The sequence below is a fragment of the Ochotona princeps genome, chromosome 3, assembly GCF_030435755.1.
Source record: "Ochotona princeps isolate mOchPri1 chromosome 3, mOchPri1.hap1, whole genome shotgun sequence".
Lineage (NCBI taxonomy): Eukaryota > Metazoa > Chordata > Mammalia > Lagomorpha > Ochotonidae > Ochotona > Ochotona princeps.
Window position 1 is genome coordinate 47,907,613 of NC_080834.1, and position 21,144 is coordinate 47,928,756.

The 21,144-nt window shown below is 39.1% G+C and overlaps 1 protein-coding gene across 2 annotated transcripts in view; it reads right to left on the reverse strand.

Annotated features, from left to right (window-relative positions):
• Positions 1-66: 66 nt before the first annotated feature.
• The window catches only part of CXADR (CXADR Ig-like cell adhesion molecule), a 76,680-nt gene continuing 55,602 nt past the window's right edge, over positions 67-21,144 (reverse strand). Inside the window, exons 6-8 of one of the 2 annotated variants that reach the window (XM_012927977.3) lie at positions 17,039-17,177; positions 15,300-15,483; positions 67-393 (exon numbers count right to left, since the gene is read on the reverse strand). In XM_012927977.3, coding sequence (XP_012783431.1) covers positions 352-393; positions 15,300-15,483; positions 17,039-17,177 — 365 coding nt within the window. In that variant the 3' untranslated portion in view covers positions 67-351. Of the gene's footprint in view, positions 394-13,293; positions 15,484-17,038; positions 17,178-21,144 lie in introns of those variants that run through there. The other variant, XM_004588610.2, reaches the window with a different exon arrangement.

The window sequence follows — 21,144 nt, forward strand, 5'->3', positions numbered from 1 at the left end:
AACATTTCGAAGGCAATAAAAATATAAATTCCCCCTTTAAAAATAAACTTTTTATTAACCTTGCCATCCCCAAAAGCTACATATCAAAAGTCTAAAATCTGTTCATGTTAGCTGGTTATACATATAATTAAACAAAACATCTTCCAGCTACCAAAGTCACTGTACATGGGACTCTTCTGAAAACTTGGCTTGTATTAATTTTTTATGATATCTGACATATGCCTGATACCATTACATAAAGCCATTGCAATCTCTGATTTGTTCATTGTGCAAAAAAAAAAAGGTTCAAGTCTTACTGGTACTCTAAAATAGATAGTACAGTACTTCAGATTCTTCAGTAGGCCTTCATTTTTACACCACTGTAATCTCATCAGTCTTGTAAGTGGGCAACAACTACAAAAGAAAAGAAAAAGGATGAGTTTGGATTTTTTTCCCCTAAGTTTAAAATCTAAGATCAACAGTACTTTCCCTATCACCTTCAGCTTTAAATTAATGGCCTTTTCATTATTTGATTTATCAGGGAAAAAAATACTTGCCAGTAAATCATTGGATGGTCTTGGCTATTTGAAAAATTTTTGTTTTTTTTTTTTTTAATAATTGTACCTAGGTACAAAGTAAAATATGTACACAAATCAAGGTTGTATTGAAAGTGTGAAGTCAATTTTACAATGAAATTTAAGGTGTTTACTACTTCATTAGACAACTCATTTTTAACCTTAAAGGCTTCTAGTTCTGTTATGTAGTACCCTTTACCTGTTAAACCACATACAGATTTTAGCTTAACATATCTAACATAACAGCCAATTGCTGCCCCAGAAAACTAGTGAGTGCCTGTTTAAGCTTGAATAATTTCCTAGGTGTAACTGGTATCACAAGGAGGTAAGTTTCAAGATTTTTTTAAAAATTTGCCTGTTGAAAGAATTACTGTACTGCTCCCTAATGGTCCTAGAGAATTTGTGGCAATGACAGATTTATGTTCAATTAGTGTAAAGTTGGAAAAATTCAGTTTATCACGAAGTTTGCTTATATAATCTGTTATGTTAATCTGTTGCTAAAGGTATGGGGTAGTTGGGAAAATAATACTGTCAAGGTAAGTATTCTGGCACATACATACTAACCAGATGTCTTCCCACATTGGTATAAAATCTCTTCATTAGAGCTGATGACTAAATGGCAGGGCCTCTTGAGGAATGTGATGATTTTGAATTTCACAATTTTAGGTACTATTTCTAGAAGATTCTATATTCCGCTTTTTCTAAATTTTTTAAGATTTTTTTTATTTTTTATTGGAAATTGTGATTCACAGAACGAAGGAGAAGCAGAAAGATTTACTGTCCACTGCTTCACTCCCAGGTGGCTCCAACAGCCGGAGCTGAGCTGATCTGAAGCCAGGAGCTTCTAGGTCTCCCACATGGCTGCAGGGTCCCAAGACTGAATTATCATCGACTGTTCTCCCAGGTCATAAGCAGGGAGCTGGATGGGAAGTGGGTCAACCAGGAGACAAACTGCCACCCATATGTGATCCTGGAATGTGCAAAGTGATGATTTAGCCATTAGACTACTGGGCCAGGCCCACCTTTTCTAAAATTTAAAAAGCAAAAGAAAACTCCCATATAAACTACTTATTTCTAAAAAGGATATATGATAGTTTCATTTACGTGAACTGCATTGTTTCCCAATCCATTCCTAATGAAATCTAGTTTCAGCAGTTGGGTCTTAATTCCTAATATAAGTATGGGTTAGAAAAGTTTGCTGGTCTTTTTTTAATAATTATGACTCAAGGTAATTATGGCTGCAGGAGTTAACATCTTCGCTCTAAAGAAGGCAAAAGGTAGTTGCATAACACTAGCTTTAAAACTTGTCAAGCTATTTCAAACGTAAGTTTGACAGAATATGAAAATAATTGTACTTTTTATTTTATGCTTGTAGACATAACTGCAAACCTATAAATTTTAGAGGTTGAACATGGATGTTTGAGAAATTCAAAATCTTTGCATAATTTTTATTACACTAATATTGAAGTGCTTATTTTTGGTTTTTTGCTCCCATACTTAGTTTTCAGTAAACTTCTTTCAAACCTGAATACTAAAGTATGTTGACTTCTGCTTAACTACTATGTGTATGATAATTTCATAGTTGCTGATTCGTAAGAGGGAAAACATGTATGCATTTTACTATGTAGAGTACCCCTTCTGCACATTTTAAAGATAATGTATAGATACTAGTAGTATAATATAACATAGTAGATAATATCTCTATAAAGATATTAGATAAGTTTCTTTTTATTACTGTGTACAGAAATGTTTAATCTTTTAATAGCCCAAGAAGTAGATACCATTACTATCTCAGTATAGCAGGTCTCTCAGAGAACTTAAAAATTCACGAGATCACAAAAGTGGCATAATGAAACCATGACTTCAAAACAAACTGTTTCTGTAGAGCCTGTGCTCCATGATGTCTCCACAATCAGTTTATATATGAAATTGGTTACCACATTTTGAGGTTTGGATATTACTAGAGCAAAATACAGAAATAAAAGATTACAAAAGGTTCTATTGAGCTAATAAGAATGCAAGACATTTTCTGTTGATCAGGCACTAATCCTTAACAGTTTCTTGTTGCAAACAATTTTGGTATTTCTGAATAGGAGACTGACATCTGATAGCAATGGCTATGGTGGGCTTGGGGAAATAAACCAGATGTTGAAAAATCTCTATGTGTAGGTCTCCCTCTCTCTCCATCATTCTGCCTTTCAAAATAAATTTTTAAAACTTTTTTTTAAGGAATTTGTTTTTAATTGGAAAGGCAATTTGCAAAGAAGAGGGAGAAACAACAATCTTTTATCTGCTTGTTCACTCTCCAAATGGCTGAAGCCGATCCAAAGCCAGGAGCCTGTAGCCTCCTCCAGGTCTCCCACGTGGGTGCAGGCTCCCAAGGCTTTAAACCATTCTCTGCTGCCTTCTCCGGCCATGAACAGGGAGCTGAGTGGGAAGTAGAGCCGCTGAGGCATGAACTAGTGCTCATATACGACGCTGACACTTGCAGATAAAGGATTAGCCAAGAGGCATCATGCTGGCCCCCATAATAAAACTATTTTAAGTGTGCTAATAGCACATAACATTTAATTTAAAAGACTGGTAAATTTGCCTTTGAAAGGCAATGTGACAATACTCCCCAGTTTTTAATATGTAAAAATGTTTTACATATTCAAATTCTGTAGTCCAGCTCCTATTGAAATACTTCCACAAATGTTAAGAAAAAGATGGGGCCCGGCAGCGTGGCCTAGCAGCTAAAGTCCTCGCCTTGAACGCACCAGGATCCCATATGGGCGCCGGTTCTAGTCCCGGCAGCTCCACTTCCCATCCAGCTCCCAGCTTGTGGCCTGGGAAAGCAGTTGAGGACGGCCCAATGCTTTGGGACACTGCACCTGTGTGGGAGACCTGGAAGAAGCTCCTGGTTCCTGGCTTCGGTTTGGCGTTCACCGGCCGTTGCGGCTCACTTGGGGAGTGAAACATCGGATGGAAGATCTTCCTCTTTGTTTCTCCTCCTCTCTGTATATCTGACTTTGTAATAAAATAAATAAATCTTTAAAAAAAAAAAAAGGTAAGAATGCTTATTTTAGCAATATTTGTAGTAAAATGTTACAGTTCAAACTTCAAGAATGAAACTTGTCAAAATGATTCATTCCTACTGACATGGCAAGATATCCACAATATTGTAGGAGAGGGGTGAAAACATGTAAAAAGTGCAGGTAATCTTTAATGTGGAAAAATGTACAATATTTATGTGAGGAGTGAAAACAGGTGTAAAAAATGAGCATAACACTGAACTTACTGGGCTTATCTGAGCATGCATTAGAAGTTAAGGTAAAACACTCCAGTACTTGGCAGGTATCAAATGCTCAATAGTTCCTATTTGTATATACATGTGTTAAAGCATTTTGCCTAGCAAAATGAAAATTGGGTCTTGCAAGAGAAACTGTGCTGTTGTCTTCAATTTATAGATGAGGAAATTGAGTTGGTATTCAAATGAACTGCCCCATGTGATCTAACTAGGAGGGTTTCAAGCCCAGCAGTGGGACACTTAAACTGTTAATAATGTTATTTTATTTATTTATTTATTTGCTCCTTAGAAAACAATAAAATAAATACCCTTTTGGTATTTTCATTTTAGGATAGGTGAAAATGGCAAATATAAAATTTTACCACAAGAGGGCGTCATGTATTCTTTTCAAACTTTAGACAATAGGATGCTGGACTGTCTGACATTGTCTGTACCAACAATGTCGGGGTACACTTAAATAAGAGACTGGCAGAATTATGATTCCTTATGAAGGACTACACCATTGTAAAACAGGGAAAATCTGTTGGGGGGTGGGAGTTTGGGGGAGAATCCCAGCCTATACGAAATTGTACCACATAATTCAAAATTCAAAATAAAAATGTATTTTAAAAAATAGGTAAAGGCTGGGCTCGGCAGCATGGCCTAGTGGCTAAGGTCCTTGCCTTGATCCCATATGGCCGCTGGTTCTAATCCCGGCAGCTCCACTTCCTCTCTATCTCTCCTCCTCTCAGTGTATCTGACTTTGTAATAAAAATAAAATAAATCTTTAAAAAAAAAATAGGTAAAGGCTGTATTTGCAAATAATCTCTTCTATGTGAAAAGTAAACGTCATTGTTTTTCCTGTAGATCTACATGTACAACTTGACATTAGTAATGGGGAATTTTAATATGTCATGACCAAGATTACAAAAAAACATTTAGAATTTTTATGTTAGAAGTAGTAAAGTTCATTTAGGAAAATTAAACACACAAAAGCACAAAGAAGGATAATCAGAATTACCTGGCACACCTCCACCATAGATTAACATCATTAACATTTTAATTCACTTTCAAACCTCTGATAATCTTGTTATGTAAAATATATTCATTTTATGGTCATACAATTTGAAAAGATAGAGCATTTTCCAATTTTGCTGAGTATTTTGAATAACTGCATTGCACCCACAAGCACACACATTGATTTAATCAGTTTGTGATTGACTGTTGGGTTACAGATCTCTTTTGGAAGTGTCTTTTCAGGGCCTAGTGCAATGGTTTCAGTTGGCTAATCCTCCCCTTCCAAGTGTTTGATTCCTTATGGAAGCTAGTTCATGTCCAGGCAGCTCCTTGCTTATGGACTGGGAAAGCAGTCAGTTTCATACACTTTTTTTTTGAAAGGTAAAGAAATGTAGAGAGGTCTTTCAACTCTTTTTCACTACCAAAATATACACAACAATAAGGGTTGACCTAGGCCAGTTTCAAGAGCCCAGAAGTCAATCCAGGCATCCCACACAAGTGGCAAGGATCCAAGTACCTGAGCAATCTCTTGGTGCTGCCCAGGTTATGTACATGCAGGATCTGGGACTCAACTCCAGAACTGTGACACAGGACATGGGTGTCCCAAGTGGCATCTTAATGGCTACAACAACTACTTTTAATCCATTTTTCCATACGCTTCTTGAAGTATTCTCATGTCTAATTCCAAATTCCAAACTCTTGACCATCATACAAGTTGAGCATCCTTCACCTGAATTGCTAAGGACCAGAAACCCTTCAGATCTGGTTACGTTTTGTTCATATTTGGGACTGTTTGCCTACCATGGATTTTTCTGTAGGTTTGTGCCATTTCTAAGCACACAATTTATTATGTCTTAGTTTGCATTTTATATTAAGAATACTTAACATCTAATGCTTCTGTCTGAGTACTCTTTCTTACCCATGAGGACTCCAATTGAAAAAGCCTGAAATAAGCATTTCTTACTTAGGCAAACCTAGAGAACATGAGACTGTGGATATAACACAACAAATAAAGGGCATTGTAATCTGTTCTGTGTATGTCCTGTATTACTGTCTTGGAATCCATTAGAGAAGATTTTAACAAAGGTGTGACCAGATCATGAGATCTTTTATTGCTTCTGTAAACTATCCTCAAAGAAAAGGTTGAAAAAGTTTTCTATGTCGTAACTGTAATTGTAGTGAATTTTTGAAATATTTTCTCCTGAGTACCTTTCAAGAAACAAGAAGAGCAGATTGTACTTGCACTTACACTTCTTGGTTAACGTTTCAGTGTTGAAGGCTAATAGCATGGAGAACAGAACGAAATTTAGACGGTGTGTGTCACCACATCCAAATCATCTGATGGCTGTCAGTTCATTAACTGGTATGGTACTAATGTAGATAACGTACAAAAGCAATTCATGTATATCAGGGAATATCTGAAAAAAACCCAAATCAGTCTCTTAAAACTCACCTTTCCTATATCCATCATAGACATCTGTACTTAAAAAGAAATTGGAACAGCCTATGTCTGTCTTGCAAAACTTGAATTGCTATGTAAATTTTCTATATTACAGTTCTTTTGCCCACACTTTACGAGGATTTTAAACCTGCACCTGGATCCACCTATCTCATAAAGCCCTGTTGACTATTTGGTTATCTTTATCTTATCCTGAATACAGCAGATTCTTCTAGTTCACAGGGCTGAGATTACATTTCCTTTCGTGTAGTTATTTAATTTTGCCTGTATTGTTTCCGTGAACACATAAAATATCTTCTCTTTGTCAAGGAAAAACTGAATATGAGAGAACTATGACTTTCCAACAGGTTGTAAATTGCTGCCACTGGTATCTTTATCACACTCTGCTCCAGGAAAGACAAGGTCATTCTCTTTTCTAGAAATGCTTTTATGCTGACAGTTTGGGGATTGTGTGAGAGGAAATATGTTCTACTTAGCAATGTTACCAGAGTACAATACCAGCAGCAAACATTTAACTTGGAATGCTGGGTGACAGTTGATCTAACATGTGACTTAGTAACCATTTTCAAGTGCAAGATAACTTTTTCTTCATCAGCTTGTGTTGATGCCATAAAGCTGTTATGGACAAAAACTTGGCAAAAAAAAAAAAAAAAAAAAAAAACAAATTTTGGAGAAACACACTTTGGTGGGAATGTGGTGCAAGCTTGATGCAAATGAGTGTAGCTGAAGTTGCTGGTTATCAACTACAAAAATCCTTAAGAATCCTTTGACCAGTAGGTGTAAACATGCCTTTGTCTTTAAGTGTGATCTCTTTAGAGAGTAAAGAGAAACATGAAAAGCCAATTGACCCTCAGGTCCCTGTGGTTTGGAGATGGCTTCTTTGATGGTGGTATTTAGCAAGGGTCAGGATCACATAGGGGGAAGACAGCAGGACCATAAATAATAGTGATAGCCAGAGTGAAGAAGCTACAATTCATATCACAAAAGGTTAGTTCATGAATATTTAATGAGCTCTTCCAAGTCTGAAGAAAAATAATGAAGGGGCTGGTGTGGAGCTTATAAGGCCATTCTTTAGACTGCAAGGGCTGACATCCCATATAGGCACCAGTTGGTGTCCTGGCTACTCCACTTCTCATCCAGCTACTTGTGGCCTGGGAAAGTAGCAGAGATTGGCCCAAGGCCTTGGGACCTTGTGCCCACATGTGCCAGAAGAAGCTCCTGGCTCCCAGCTTCAGGTAACTCAGCTCGGCCATTATGGTCACTTGGAGTGAACCAGAGAGTGAAAGACCTCTGTTTCTCCTCTGTAAAAATTTAACTTTCAAATAAAAATAAATAGGCAAAGAACAACAACACAGTTCCAAAAAATTTTGAGAATACTTTAAAAAGCTGGAATTAAAGAGTAAATATATTGTGGCACAAAACCTTTTGAAATTTATGCATAATCTTTTCATAATACACATTTCCATGTACAAATAGGTATTTGGGTTTTTTGTTTGTTTTGTTTTTAAGTGTTGAAACAAGAAACAACAGCATGGAATAATTTTCTCCTGGGATTGGGAATTCAAACATGCAGATAAAGTTGGCAGATTAGTGTGTAAACACATCATGAGTTAAATAAATTCTGTTTTCATAGGCACTTATTTAGCACTTAACTCTTTACTCAAAGTACCAAGCCCTAAGTGCTAAGTAGGCCAGCATCACAAGTTCATGAGACCAATCTCAAGAGCAGTCAGGACCATCCAGGGTCCCTTTTCTTTCTTCTAACTTTGCTTTCTCATTCTCATTGTTTATGCAGTATTTTGTTTTAAACTTCATCTCTTCCCACAATCTTCTTATCTCCTAACTTAGCCTTCCCAAAGAAGGACTTGGTCTCTACTTCAGGGAGATAAATGAGAAAATTTAAGAACATCCAATCTAGACAGCCACAAATGCATCCAAATCACTCTGTGACCCTCACCTCTTCAGGTTAACCTCTCCACTTCTTCACCATCTTGGCCCCTCCCTCTTTATATTAATTATATTCATTTCTCTCCCATCCTATGCTAGCATTTGTTCTGCTCTCGCTACCCTTTGCTTTCTGAAAGACTCTTAGTTCTCCTATTGAGTCTCATGAATCACTAGATGCCTCAGAAGGTACTAACTAGGCTTCTATCTGAAGAGGTGAGCAGAAAAAGAAAACATTCATCTGTCTTCTATAATGTGGGCTGTTTAAGTCTTATAAAACTTTGAGCCACATGTGCTTATTAATATTTTGAGTGATATAGATCTGTCTGCTCAGTCCCCAAATGTCCACAGCAGCCAGACCTGGGTCACGGATGGATGAGATATGGACTTGAACTGGCACACATACAGGATGCCAGCGCTGCAGGCAGTTTTACCTGCTATGCCACAATACAAGCCCCTGGGTACATGCGCTGAATCCACGCATGACATCCCACAACTTTCATGCACCAATTCATATATATACCAATTCATATGAATTCATATATATATATGAATTGGTGAACATTTATATATATATATAGGCCATCAGAAAATGGTGGGTGAGGGTGATGATGCTTGGGGACAACTTTCTTGTATCAATGTCTACGTCCAGGGGCTGGTGCTATGGGCACAGCAGGTTAAGGCACTGCCTACAGTTCCTGCATCCCAAATGGGTGCCAACTTGACTCCAGGCTGCTTCACTCCCGATCCAGCTACCTGCTAATATGCCTGGAAAACAAGCAGCCAACAGCCTAAGTGCTTGAATCTCTGCAGACACGTAGGGGATGCAGAAAGTTGGTTTCTAACTTTTGGGAATCAAGATAAGCAAAGAGGGGCTATTTCTCAAGGAAATTTTATGTTCACAAAATACTCCTTATCTATGGAGTTAGCTGTCATATAAATGAGCACCTACAGGTGCAGAAAAACCAAGGAGAAACGTAATGGACCCTAACAAGTTATTTATTTCATGTTAAGATAATCTCATTTTAATTACAAATAGACTAAGGATCATTTTTCTTTAGTAACAAACCACTCCATGTTCCATGTTGTCCTAATTCAATCAGTTACATCATTTAATTATGCAAATAAAGCTACAAACTAAAGGCATTAAATTACAGTTGGTAGTTTAACTCAGCATATTTTATAATTTAGACTCTGACAGTCTTTCTGCATTATTATATCATTATTCCCTTAGAAATCCTAAAGCATTTCCATCTTAAGTACAAGGAAATTTAAATGAGCCAACTTGTTATATATGATATTCAAACACTAAATCCTGTGCTCTTCATTTCTAAGTCCCTAAGAATGCATCACATGAATATTCATACTAAGCATTAGTTCTCAAATGGATCTGCCTCTACCCCAAGGGACTATTTAGCAATATTTGAAAATACTTTTCATTATCACACTGCGGGGATGGGGGAAAATACTCTAATATCCACTTTGCATCTTATGGGCCACCACAATGTCTCAATGATTAAATCCTCACCTTGCAAGCACTATGATCGCATATGGGCACCAGTTTATGTCACAGATACTCCACTTCCCATCCAGCTCCTTCTTTGTGGCCTTGGGAAAGCAGTAGAGGATGACCCAAAGCCTTTGGACCTTGCACCTCCACTGGAGACCAGGAAGAAGCTCCTGGCTTCAGATAGGCTCAACCCTTGCCATTTGGCCACTTGGGGAGTGAACCAACCAGCAGATAGAAAATTTTTCTGTGTCTTCTCCATAAATCAGGTTGGCCTTTCCAATAAAAATCGTTTTTAAAAAACATTTATTTTTATTACAAAGTCAGATATACATAGAGGGGAGATAGAGAGGAAGATCTTCCATTCGACTCTTCATTTCCCAAGTGAGCACAACAGCCGGCGCCGCGCCAATTCAAAGCCAGGAGCCAAGAACCTCCTCTGGGTCTCCCACACAGGTGGCTGGGTACCAAGGTTTTGGCCCATCCTCGACTGCTTTCCCAGGCCACAAGCAGGAAACTGGATGGGAAATGGAGTGCCGGGATTAGAACCGGCGCCCATATTGAGATCCCGGCATGTTCAAGGTGAGGACTTGAGCTGCTAGGCCACGCTGCTGGACCCAAAATAAACAAATATATCTATATATCTATATATATATATACACACACACATATATATACACATATATATATTTATATTTATATTTTAAATCCAAAGAAATTTCCTAATACAAAAAAATTATCTAGATCAAAATGTTAACACACTGAAATGAGAAACTGATGTAAATAAAGTATTCCTCAACATGTCTTCTTAACTCATCCTGTTAACTCATCCTGGTTTTTTATTGAAATCAATGTTTAGAGCTGATAAAAAAATGAATTATTCTAAAGCATAACAAATGTTGTAACAATCTGAATTGTACCCCCTAAAGCTCCTGTATTCAAACCTAATATCCAAGGTGATAGTACTAAAAAGTGGGCGAATGATCAAATCATTATGGCCCCATTCCCATGAATGCGTCTAGCAATCTACACAACAAATTTGTGCAAGTTCTCCTGCCCGCTGCTGCCCCAAGGAACAGCAAGAGAAGCTTCCTTTAAAGCAGAACGTGAGTCTTCACCAAACATCAGATCTGCTGGTGCCTGCATCTTGATCTTCCCAGATTCCAGAACTGTGGCCAACAAATTGATTGTTTATATATATTATCTATGGTCTAAGTATTTTGTTATAAAAGTAGCAATACACTAAGATAGATACATATATATTTAATACATAATACATGTATAATCTTAAAGTATCTGAACATTATGTAAATTATGAAATGACAGACCTTTGGAGGTTCCAAATATTAGTTATATAAACGCACAGAGATGGGGAAACATATATGAATGTCTGAGAGGCCATCAGTTGCAGTATGGTTGTTGCATTCTTTATTCTTGCTGTGTGAAGCACACAAGGGGGCAAAGGGAGGAAGCCTTGACACAGGAAAGCAGGGAAGAATAACACTGAAACTTTAGCAGACATTTTTCAAAGGCACAATAAAGCCACACCGTGAGGCACAGAACTACTTCCTTCATTTTATTTCAAAAGTACACAAGGTCACAAAACTAGAGCAAGTTTTTACTTTTGCTTTTAAACAAATTTTGTTCTTACAAATTTCAAAACTGCACCATTGGATATTAAGCCAGAAATTTTAAATACAAAATCTGAAATTGACACTATCAATTCTCTACTTTGCATATGTGAAGTGTCAAATTATTGTTCCCAGCAGTACACATGAATTTTATCACTAAAATTTACAGTTAGGGACAAGAATAAATAAATCAATGAATTGCGGTTCTTCTCATTCTTGTAGCATCAAAGAAGAGAGCATAAAACACAGAGCTCTTTGATGGACCTTTCAGTATCCATAATCAAAATGAAACTATAAAATAGTATATCTTTTAAAAAACATTTTATTTTAATTTTTAAGACGCTGGTGTTACCATCCATAGCTGACTAGTTTTCTCTGAAAAGAAAAAATAGAACCACGATCCATAGATTTATTGTTCCTTGCTTCCTTAACATTTATGAAAGAAATCTCTGCCCAGTTATACAATATTTTAGTGACAAAGCAGGCAAATGAGTAAGAAATCCCATTGCCAGACATGTTGCTTTTATTGCTAGAATATCCAAAGGCATTTGAAATATTAAAACTTGCCCAGAACATTTACACTACTAAACACAGGAATGTTATAAAGATATATATACATATATATAATATATAATGTCACATGTCACTAAAAAGTTGTGCCAATGTTTTCTACAAACTACTCCTTAGGTGACACACTGAAGTATTAACCACAAAAAATATGGACTTTTTTTGTTCCACACTGGAGTAAGGCCTCTGAAGCCTTAAACACTGTTGAGAAAGTTGGAGGGAAAACTAAACATTCACAAATTTTCAGATTTACATGCTGCGCACACACACAAAGACATGGAGAATAGTTATTTTAAGAAGTCACATATTTCAGAATTTGAAAGCCAACTTCATGCAATGTGCTGTTTTTAATCAAAATATCTACTTGCCCCTTATTCTATATTTCCAGGACTAAATCTTAAATTTTTAAAATCACTTTTTAAATAAAAAATATGTATTTATATTAATAACGATTTGAATGTTTTCAATTAAGCTCCCCCCTAAAAAACACTCAGGCTGTGTTTCCACTGAAGCAAATCTGTGACAGTAGCTCAACTTTAAAGGACACAGTATGTATGGAATAACTGGTAAGGAGGATCAGTACGAGACTTTTTTGGAGAGCTGTGTTGGGAGGCTTTCAAGTGGGAATATTTGTAAGATTGTCAGTCAGAACAAGTATGCCATTAACCAATCCATATTCAAAGTGCAGAATAATGGTGTCATTTCACACTATCTTGGTTATGAAAGTGTCAAGTCTCTCAGGAATAAGATGGAATCAAAAGGCTGACTTTTAAGATGCAAGTCTTCCCTGACTGGTGTTGTCTGGTCCTCTAACTGAAATGCTTTAGTAAATCTGATGGTATTCAATTTCTGAAACAATTTATCTCTAGTTCAAATGAATTACTGGTGAGAATTACTTGGACAATTACTATTGCTATCTGCCCCTTGGATTAAAGGAAATTTACAATGAGAGTAGTTGGAGCTATATTCCGTAATTATACCCTTCAAGCTCCGCAACTGATTTTGTACAAGCTTGTTTCTCATTTTGTCATTGTTATGTATCTAAACTGAAAGCCATTCTGGAATAGATCCTGATTTATTCATAACCAAAGTATGATTTCTAAGAAAAGCAAAGTCTTACACATGTCTTCCTTCTGTGGCAATTTCATCTTGAATTGATTACATAATATTTATGTGAAAATCATAAATAGTAAGGATCAAAACTTTATTAAGTTTATATTTTGTCTTATTCTTACAATATCTTACAGTTTTTATTCATATAAAACAGGCCAAGCACCTGACACATTAAAAATAGCTACTGCTATAAAATCAGAAACACAGTCAGAGTGTTCTTGAAACTTTTAAACCTTTAAAACCTTTATGAATAACACAATCATCTAAGTTACATCCAAAACAACACACAGGAAGAGGCCAGACTGAAAGCGTGAGGATAGAAAGATGTCACAGTGATGCATGTTTACAAACAGTACCTTCACCTCTAAGCACCTTTCAAGCAGGTGATAGCTAGCTCATAGGCACCAGAAATTCATAATGGAAAGTAAATTACCCAAAAGGCACAGATGAAATGTCAACACAAATATAAAAGTAATTTTATGTAAGGTTTAAAACTTAACTTTAAAAAAAAAAAGCTTGCAAGTATGTAAACTACACACTAATCTAGTACACATTCATCTTAAATTTACCATTAAAGTGTACACAATATTCTGCCTAATCGTATAATACATGCCAACATTAATTTATAATGCAGCATTTACCATCACAGCACCCAAAGAGATGAACAGAAACCATCTCCCTACTAAAATCTAGGGAAAAGGTTTTAGAACTAGTGAAATAATTTATTGCAGACCTTGTATACTATAAAGATACTGTTGGCTCTTCCTTACTATTTCCACACTCCCTCACAATCTCAAGGGAAATACAATAAATTCACTCTCTTCTACTACTGACAGTACTATCTGATACATTTGGCAAGTAGGAGTATTCCCTTTACTCCTTTGTTTTTTTAATTTTTAAGGAATAAATTGCTTTTACAGATGAAGACTCAAACTCTTTCAATGCTCCACTTGACTTGTTAGAATTACACAGACATGTTTGGCCATACAATAGCAATTGTACATCCCCAAAACTAAAATACAAAATTGATGGAGGACACTTAATTGCTTAAAATGCACTTGATCATTCCGAGTCTATGATGAAACTGCTCTCCAGGAACTGCATTCAAGAGGGTAAATTTAGAATCACAAGTGTCTGTAAAATATAGCATACAACACTATCCAAATAAAACCCAAATTCAATTTTTTTAAAAAGCTAATGCTTAGGACCAATTAGGAAATTTCAATCCACAGTCATCAAATAAGAGAAGACTTAAGTTGTAATTTCTTATGAGAAAAATTTCACCAAAGGTACAGAGCCAGTGTTTATGTAGAACTGTGAAAAACATCTTTGATCTGGCAGTCACTGTTCAGAAGAGTATCACAAGCCCCAGGGCATCAGACTGCTAATCAACAGAAATCCAACCCTACTACAGCACCTATAGAGAAAGCTGGACTTGGAACTGACAGCAGAGTTCTAACTGAATGTGACAGACGCTCCTTTACTTTAGCAAATCAAAGAGCTTATTATGTCCCTGTTGTCCGTAACAGTCTATGAAATATTTAAGAAATATTGTATAAGGTTAATGAATAACTTGAATAGAAAACTAGTTAATTTGTAACACACTATAGTGTTTTCTATGTTATGAGAGATATTTCAAATAGATTTAGAGTTTTCAAAGTAGCTATAAAAAACAAGTATAAACATATGTAAGTAATTCTGTCAAGGATGTCTCTTTACTGCTAATTGAGGGAAGACTGTTGGATCATAAATGAGACAAACATTTTAAAAATAATGGTACAAATTATACAGTACCATTTCAAGATGATTCAAGTATCAACTTTGTATGCATGAAAATTCAAAAATTTCTTCAACTGTGATTTCATATGAAGTGCTACAGGTTACTTGGGCATTCATATTTAGAAACCTTTAAAATCAATCTCCTAAAGAAAATCCATGTTTTTCAGATAGAGAATGTCTATTTACTAACTTTAATGAATGCCTTTAGTGATTCAATAAAATCGAAAGAATAAAACTTGTAAGTGCATTTCTGACAACTTCTGGTTGAGATCTTTTTTCAAATATTTGGAGCTGGTAACAAAATTTCAACTAGAATAGGTTTTCTTATATCAAGAGAAAAAAAGTAATACAGGTAGCACAGCTGAGAAGTACTGAGGTTCTACACTATGGAGCCATCCTTGCTCTGTGCTGGAATCATCACTGGAACGGCTCCCATTCGACTTAGATTAGGGGCAGCTACCTTGGCAGGTGGGAGAGTTGGGCTCTGAGGAGCACGTTCAAAGTCTTCACTTGGGACTTGGTTATACTGAGTCTTGGAATATCCTTCCATGTTAGAAGGAGACATGGATCCCAGGGATGAATGATTGCTGCCAATGTAGCTTCTGGCAGTGGAGGTACGACTCTTGGGAGGTGGTACATCTTCCCTGAAAAGCAAAGTCCAAAATCAAATTAAAAGAACAAGTTACTACAAATCTACAGTTTTAAAGGATGTGAGTTTCTGTCACAACAACAGTTGGCACAGCAAGGCATAATGTCATAAACTGACTTGTCATTTTGACAAAAAACAATGTGTAACTTTACATAAAACAAAGTCTCATTTTCACTGAATTCTTATGGGTTAACAACACAATGTGGAATAAATCTTAAATACTTTCATACCACAATCTAACTAGAACAGATAACAAGGTTCTACCAACCATAGATGTACTTACATCCTACAAAAAAGAATTAACCTTTGCTAAGAAAATTGTCTAAGACTTAGGTGAAAACTTTGTCAATTTACCTTATAAAAACTGGGAATTTTGACATAAGAATTTCATAAATAAGAACTGACCAAGAATATATATTTGATGCATTTGAAAAATATAAGCATGCAAGGAGTCAGCACTGTAGTACAACCAGTGAAACTGCCACCTGTGATGCATCCATGTCAAATGGACACTTGTTCCTCCATTTCCAATCCAGCTCCGTGCTAATGGTCTTGGAAACAAAACAAAACAAAACAAAACAAACAAACAAAACAAAACAAAAAAACAGTAGAGGATCACCCAAGTGTTTGGCTTTTGCCACCCATATGGAAGACATGGAAGAAACTCCTGGTTTCAGACTAGCTCAGATCTGGACATTGCAGCCATTTGGGGAGCAAACTAATGGACACAATCTCTCGCTCTATCCTTCTCTGTAGCACTGCCTTTAAAAATACATAAATATATCTTCCATTTTTGTTTAAAAGAAAAAGGCTGGGGGAATGAGGGGTGGAGGAATGCTGTCGAAACCCAGCATGATGGCTCAAATGGCTATCCCTCGGCCTGAAAGTACCAGAATCTCCCATGAGCACTCGTTCATGTCTAGGTTACTCCATTTCCCTTTCAACTTTCTGCATGTGGCCTGGGAAATCAGTGCACAATGGCCCAAAGCCTTGGGACCTTGCACCCACGTTGGAGACCTGCAAGAAGCTCCTAGCTCCTGGCTTCAAATCAGCTCAGTTTCAGCAATCGCAGCCACTTTGAGAGAGAAAACCAGCAGATGGAAGATCTTTCTCCCCATTTCTGCTTCTGTTTATAAATCTGCCTTTCCAATAAAAATAAATGAACTTTTTCAAAAGAATATTCAGAAAAATAAAATCACACTACCAATAATGTTAGCTGCCCATGTTGCTTGATATGACCAGATTTTTAACAGATCTCAGTATCTTTTTCCAGTTTCATATGATAAGGCAGCCTTAAGATAGTAATTTTGCAGTGGTTGCTGACATAAAGTGTAAGAACACTGATGGGTAGGGTGGTGAGACACAGAGATGATAGTGTTAAACCTCTGTACTCAGAAGTAAATTCTTTGAAATGTGTTGAGGGAGAAGCCAAAGCCTTTATCCAACTTTTCACAGGTGGTAGATGCTTCAGATTATTTAACAAACACCTAATACTCCAGAAACATAATAAATTTGGTATACATCAGTCAACTCCTGTTTCACTAAATTACCTGATATCATGATGGACTTCCTTTTCATATTTTTCTTCTCTGCGCTTTTTGTGACAGCAAAAGACGATACAACCAATGAGCACCAGAGCAAGCAAAGTTCCTATGATCGCTCCTGCAATTGTCCCAGCTCTATTTGAAGCTAGAATTAAAAATAAACAAATTTCAAAAATTAAACAAAAAACAACATTCATTGATATCCAGACAGAAAAACATTCACAGACTGACTTCACTACTGCATGTGTTAGGAGACAAATTATTTAGCCTTCTTTTTTTAAAAAAGATTTATTTATTGTTATTGGAAACTTAGATTTACAGAGAGAAGAGGCAGAGACAAACATCCTCCATCTCCTGGTTCACTCCCCCCAAGTGGCCTCAACAGCAGAAGCTGAGCCAATCTGAAGCCAGGACCTGGCTCTGGGTCTCCCAGGTCGATGCACAATTCTAAGGCTTTGCGCCATCATCGACTGCTTCCCAGGCCACAAGTAGGGAGCTGGATGGGAAGTGGAGCAGCCAGGATACAAGCCAGTGACCATATTGGATTCCGGTGAATGTAAAGTGAGGATTTAACCATTAAGCTATCACACCTGACCCATTTTAACCTTCTTCGATCCAGCTGGGGAAATCCATAAAATTTAAGTCTCTTTTGAACTGTATATTCTATTCTAAGCGTAACAGTGACAAAAGCGGAATAAAAAAACTTTAATCCTTAAAGCTATCTTATTTTAGGGGTTCAGGCCTTGGGTTTAGGGGCAAGTGCTGCTCCCCGCAGTGTGGCAGCTGTGGGGGATGCCCCTGCCGGGTCGGACCCAATGCTCAGGGCTCACGCCAAAGACACTGCTGGAAGGCAGTGAACGAGTCCTCAGCCTCCCCCAGGACCCAAGACAGCTCTTTCCTCAGGGTAAGTCCGCCATGAGGGAACTTGGGAACTGGGTTAAAATTCCTAGCTCTGCCCAGCTGCTAATATCTTGTGGCTGGGTGAGTTTGGGAGGGGTTCGGGCCTTGGGTTTGGGGGCAAGTGCCGCTCCCCGCAGTGTGGCAGCTGTGGGGGGTGCCCCTGCCGGGTTGGACCCACTGCTGGGGGCTCACGCCAATGACACTGCTGGAAGGCAGTGAACGAGTCCTCAGCCTCCCCCAGGGCGGCCATTGCACCAGGTGGTGCCAGGCTTTGCCTGCTGGCCACCCAGCGGCAAACTCTGGGGTTTTTAAGATATGTTTGCTGCCTGGGAACACCCATGACTAAGTCCAATTTTAGTGTAGGTGAGTTGTGAATCCTGGGTGATTCCCAGTGACAGGGTCATGGAAGTTTTAGGCATGCGTGGGGACTGAGACCTGGTGGTTTGGAGGGAAGTACCCAGGAGACAATTATGGTTAGTCAGATACACCAACCCAATTCGGAATACAGAAATGGCCTGTTAGCTTAGAACATCACTTATCGTCACACAGCAGCCCACACCAATGCTATGGATGGGGGCCTCTTTGGCAGTGATGGGTACCATTACCCAACTGTTTGGTGGAGTAGTGTTGTGGTCACATTTGGCAGGGTCAAGACTCTACCAGCACGCGAGAGAACTTGGTCTGGGGGTAGACTCTATGGGGTTGTGTGGGCCCAACCCTGTGGAAATACAAGTTCCCCTGGTTAGCTCGCAAGCTGGGGTTGGGATGGACTAAGCTAGATGTGACCATGCCACCTGCCATCACACACGGGTGCAGGAACCCAAAACAGTCAGGGCAGGTCAAGGCAGCAGCACCTGAAAGTGCATCCTTTAACAGGATGTGGGGTGGGCCATGCTGCCACTGGAAGGGGACAGAATGGGCAGGGCTGAGCTAACCTTAACTCAGAAGAAACAACAGAAATCAGGTTGGAGCACAGGTCATGCCAAGTAGGTCCTTGCACCTACTGATCTGCGTAAGACAGGGATGCTAAGCCACAGCATCTAAGGGGACAGGACAAGTGAGGGGCTCTACCAAGTTGAATCAGAGCAACCACTGGCCTTCACAAGATCTAAGGCTGGGAATAGGCCCAGTTGGGCAGCTAAGGGGATACTCTAGCTGGGTTGAGTTTCCCACCAATGAGCGCATGGGCTGTAAATGGGGCTGCGTTCTGATCAGGAAACGAGTGTAATCCCACTTGGCACAAGTGTGGACTGGGAATGGAAGCACCAAGCCGGGCCAGACTCCAACACCATCTGGTGCTCTGCAGGACCAGGGGAAATGTATGACAGACTAGGCTAGGTCTCAGCTCTTACTGAACCATGTGTAAGATGTATGGGGGTATGGAAGAGCCATGGCTAGGTTGAAACATCCAACAATAAGAACCAGATTGGGTTGAAGAACAGGCAGGAAACACCACTGTTCCTGCTAGGACAGGAGGTGAACTGAACAGGGCTGGCTCATGGACCCCCTGGTATGCGCGAAACCTGGCACTAGGAGAGTTTCTGATGGAGGAGCTTGGGCAACTCCTCTGGCAGGACACAGTCCCTGCAGGTAAGCGCAAGAAGCACAATAGGAAACAGCCCAGAACAGGCTATGGAAATTATCCCACTGGTATACACATGGCATGGATTGGAGGCAGACCAGGCTAAACCAGTTCACATCAGCCACTGGTGAGTCCGAGCGCCAGAACAGAGTGTGGGTCGACCCAGGTTCGGTTGCTACACATACTAGTACACAATAAGGAATGCCAAGGTGAGATGAGCCGTACCAGATGTGGTTGCAGCACCCAAACAGCACATGTGATAATCAGGGGGAGGAGGCAAAGCTGACAGGGGAACGTGGGCTCCCCTGCTGGACAACTACTTCCATTAGAAAGTGTGAGTCGGGATGGGGGCAGATCAGAATAGGCAGGGCTGTAACAACTGTGGGCCTCATGTGGACTAGATAAGGTAAGGGCCACAGTGGGCTGACTATTCCGACTGGTGCAAGCAAAAACTAGAGTGGGTGAGGGTTGGTTGGGCTAGTCGAAGTACTAGCTGGCAGAGGCTGGCACTTGGAGCTAATTCTGGCAAGCCAAATGCCAGAACTACCTGGAGAGTGCATAATCTCGGAGTATGGCCTAGAAGGGAAATAGTGGGCACCTCCTTCGGGGCTACCACTCTCATTGGACAGCACGAACACCAGGACAGGGGCAGGGGTGGCTGTACAGAAGGGCACCTGCCAGTAGGTGTGTGGGCTAGATAGTAGGTTGGTTGGGTTGAGCTGGGCTTCAATGCCCATCGACATGTGCGAGAGCTAAACAGGATGTGGGACAGACTTGACAAGCCTGCGGTGTGTACTGGCAAGCATGGGAACCAGGGTAGCGGGCAGAACTGGTGGGGTTATGGGGAGTCACCCCAACTAGGCTGCAGCTCCAACCGGTTTGCATGAGGACCGAGTATGAAGTGGGCAGGATCGAACTGGACTACCACACCTGCTGGTTCACGAGGAAGACAGGGCTGGAAACAGAACGAACACAGCAATCCCAACAACCAGCATGTGCATAAACTGATTGGTGTGACGGACGGTGTCGGACTCTGTACTAGCAAACTCGCACAAGAATCAGGCCTGGGATCATCTCAGATGAAGTTTCTTTGGAGATCCCTCCAACTGAACTGCTGATCTTAGAACCCCAACCATGAAGAGACTGTCAGCCAGTGGATTCTGAATAGGGTTCACTGCGATTGGAACTGAGAGGTTGGCAGCAATCCAGAACTGATGAACTATCAAAACTGTTTGAGCAGGACCCTCGGAGCGCGCCTCCCGTTGGGGATCTGGGATGGGTGGGAGGTTGGGTGGGGTTTTTCCCTTTGTTTTTTTCCCTGACCCCAGATACAGGGAAAAATGATATTGGTGTGGAAACAATGGTATTACCCACTTTCACCCTGTAGCCCTTGACCCTTTGTTCCCTAATCAACTAAATAAGATTATTAAAAAATAATTTTAAAAAAATAAAATAAATAAAATAAATCAAAAAAAGCTATCTTATTTTGCATATAAGAATATTCTTAGTGACTCATACTCATAATGGATAAATATGGGTACAAGAATTGATCTGACATCTTTTATTTTCTAAATAACAGCATAGTGTTTTACTTAATTAAAGCCACAAAGTATTCTGATCAAATCTGGCA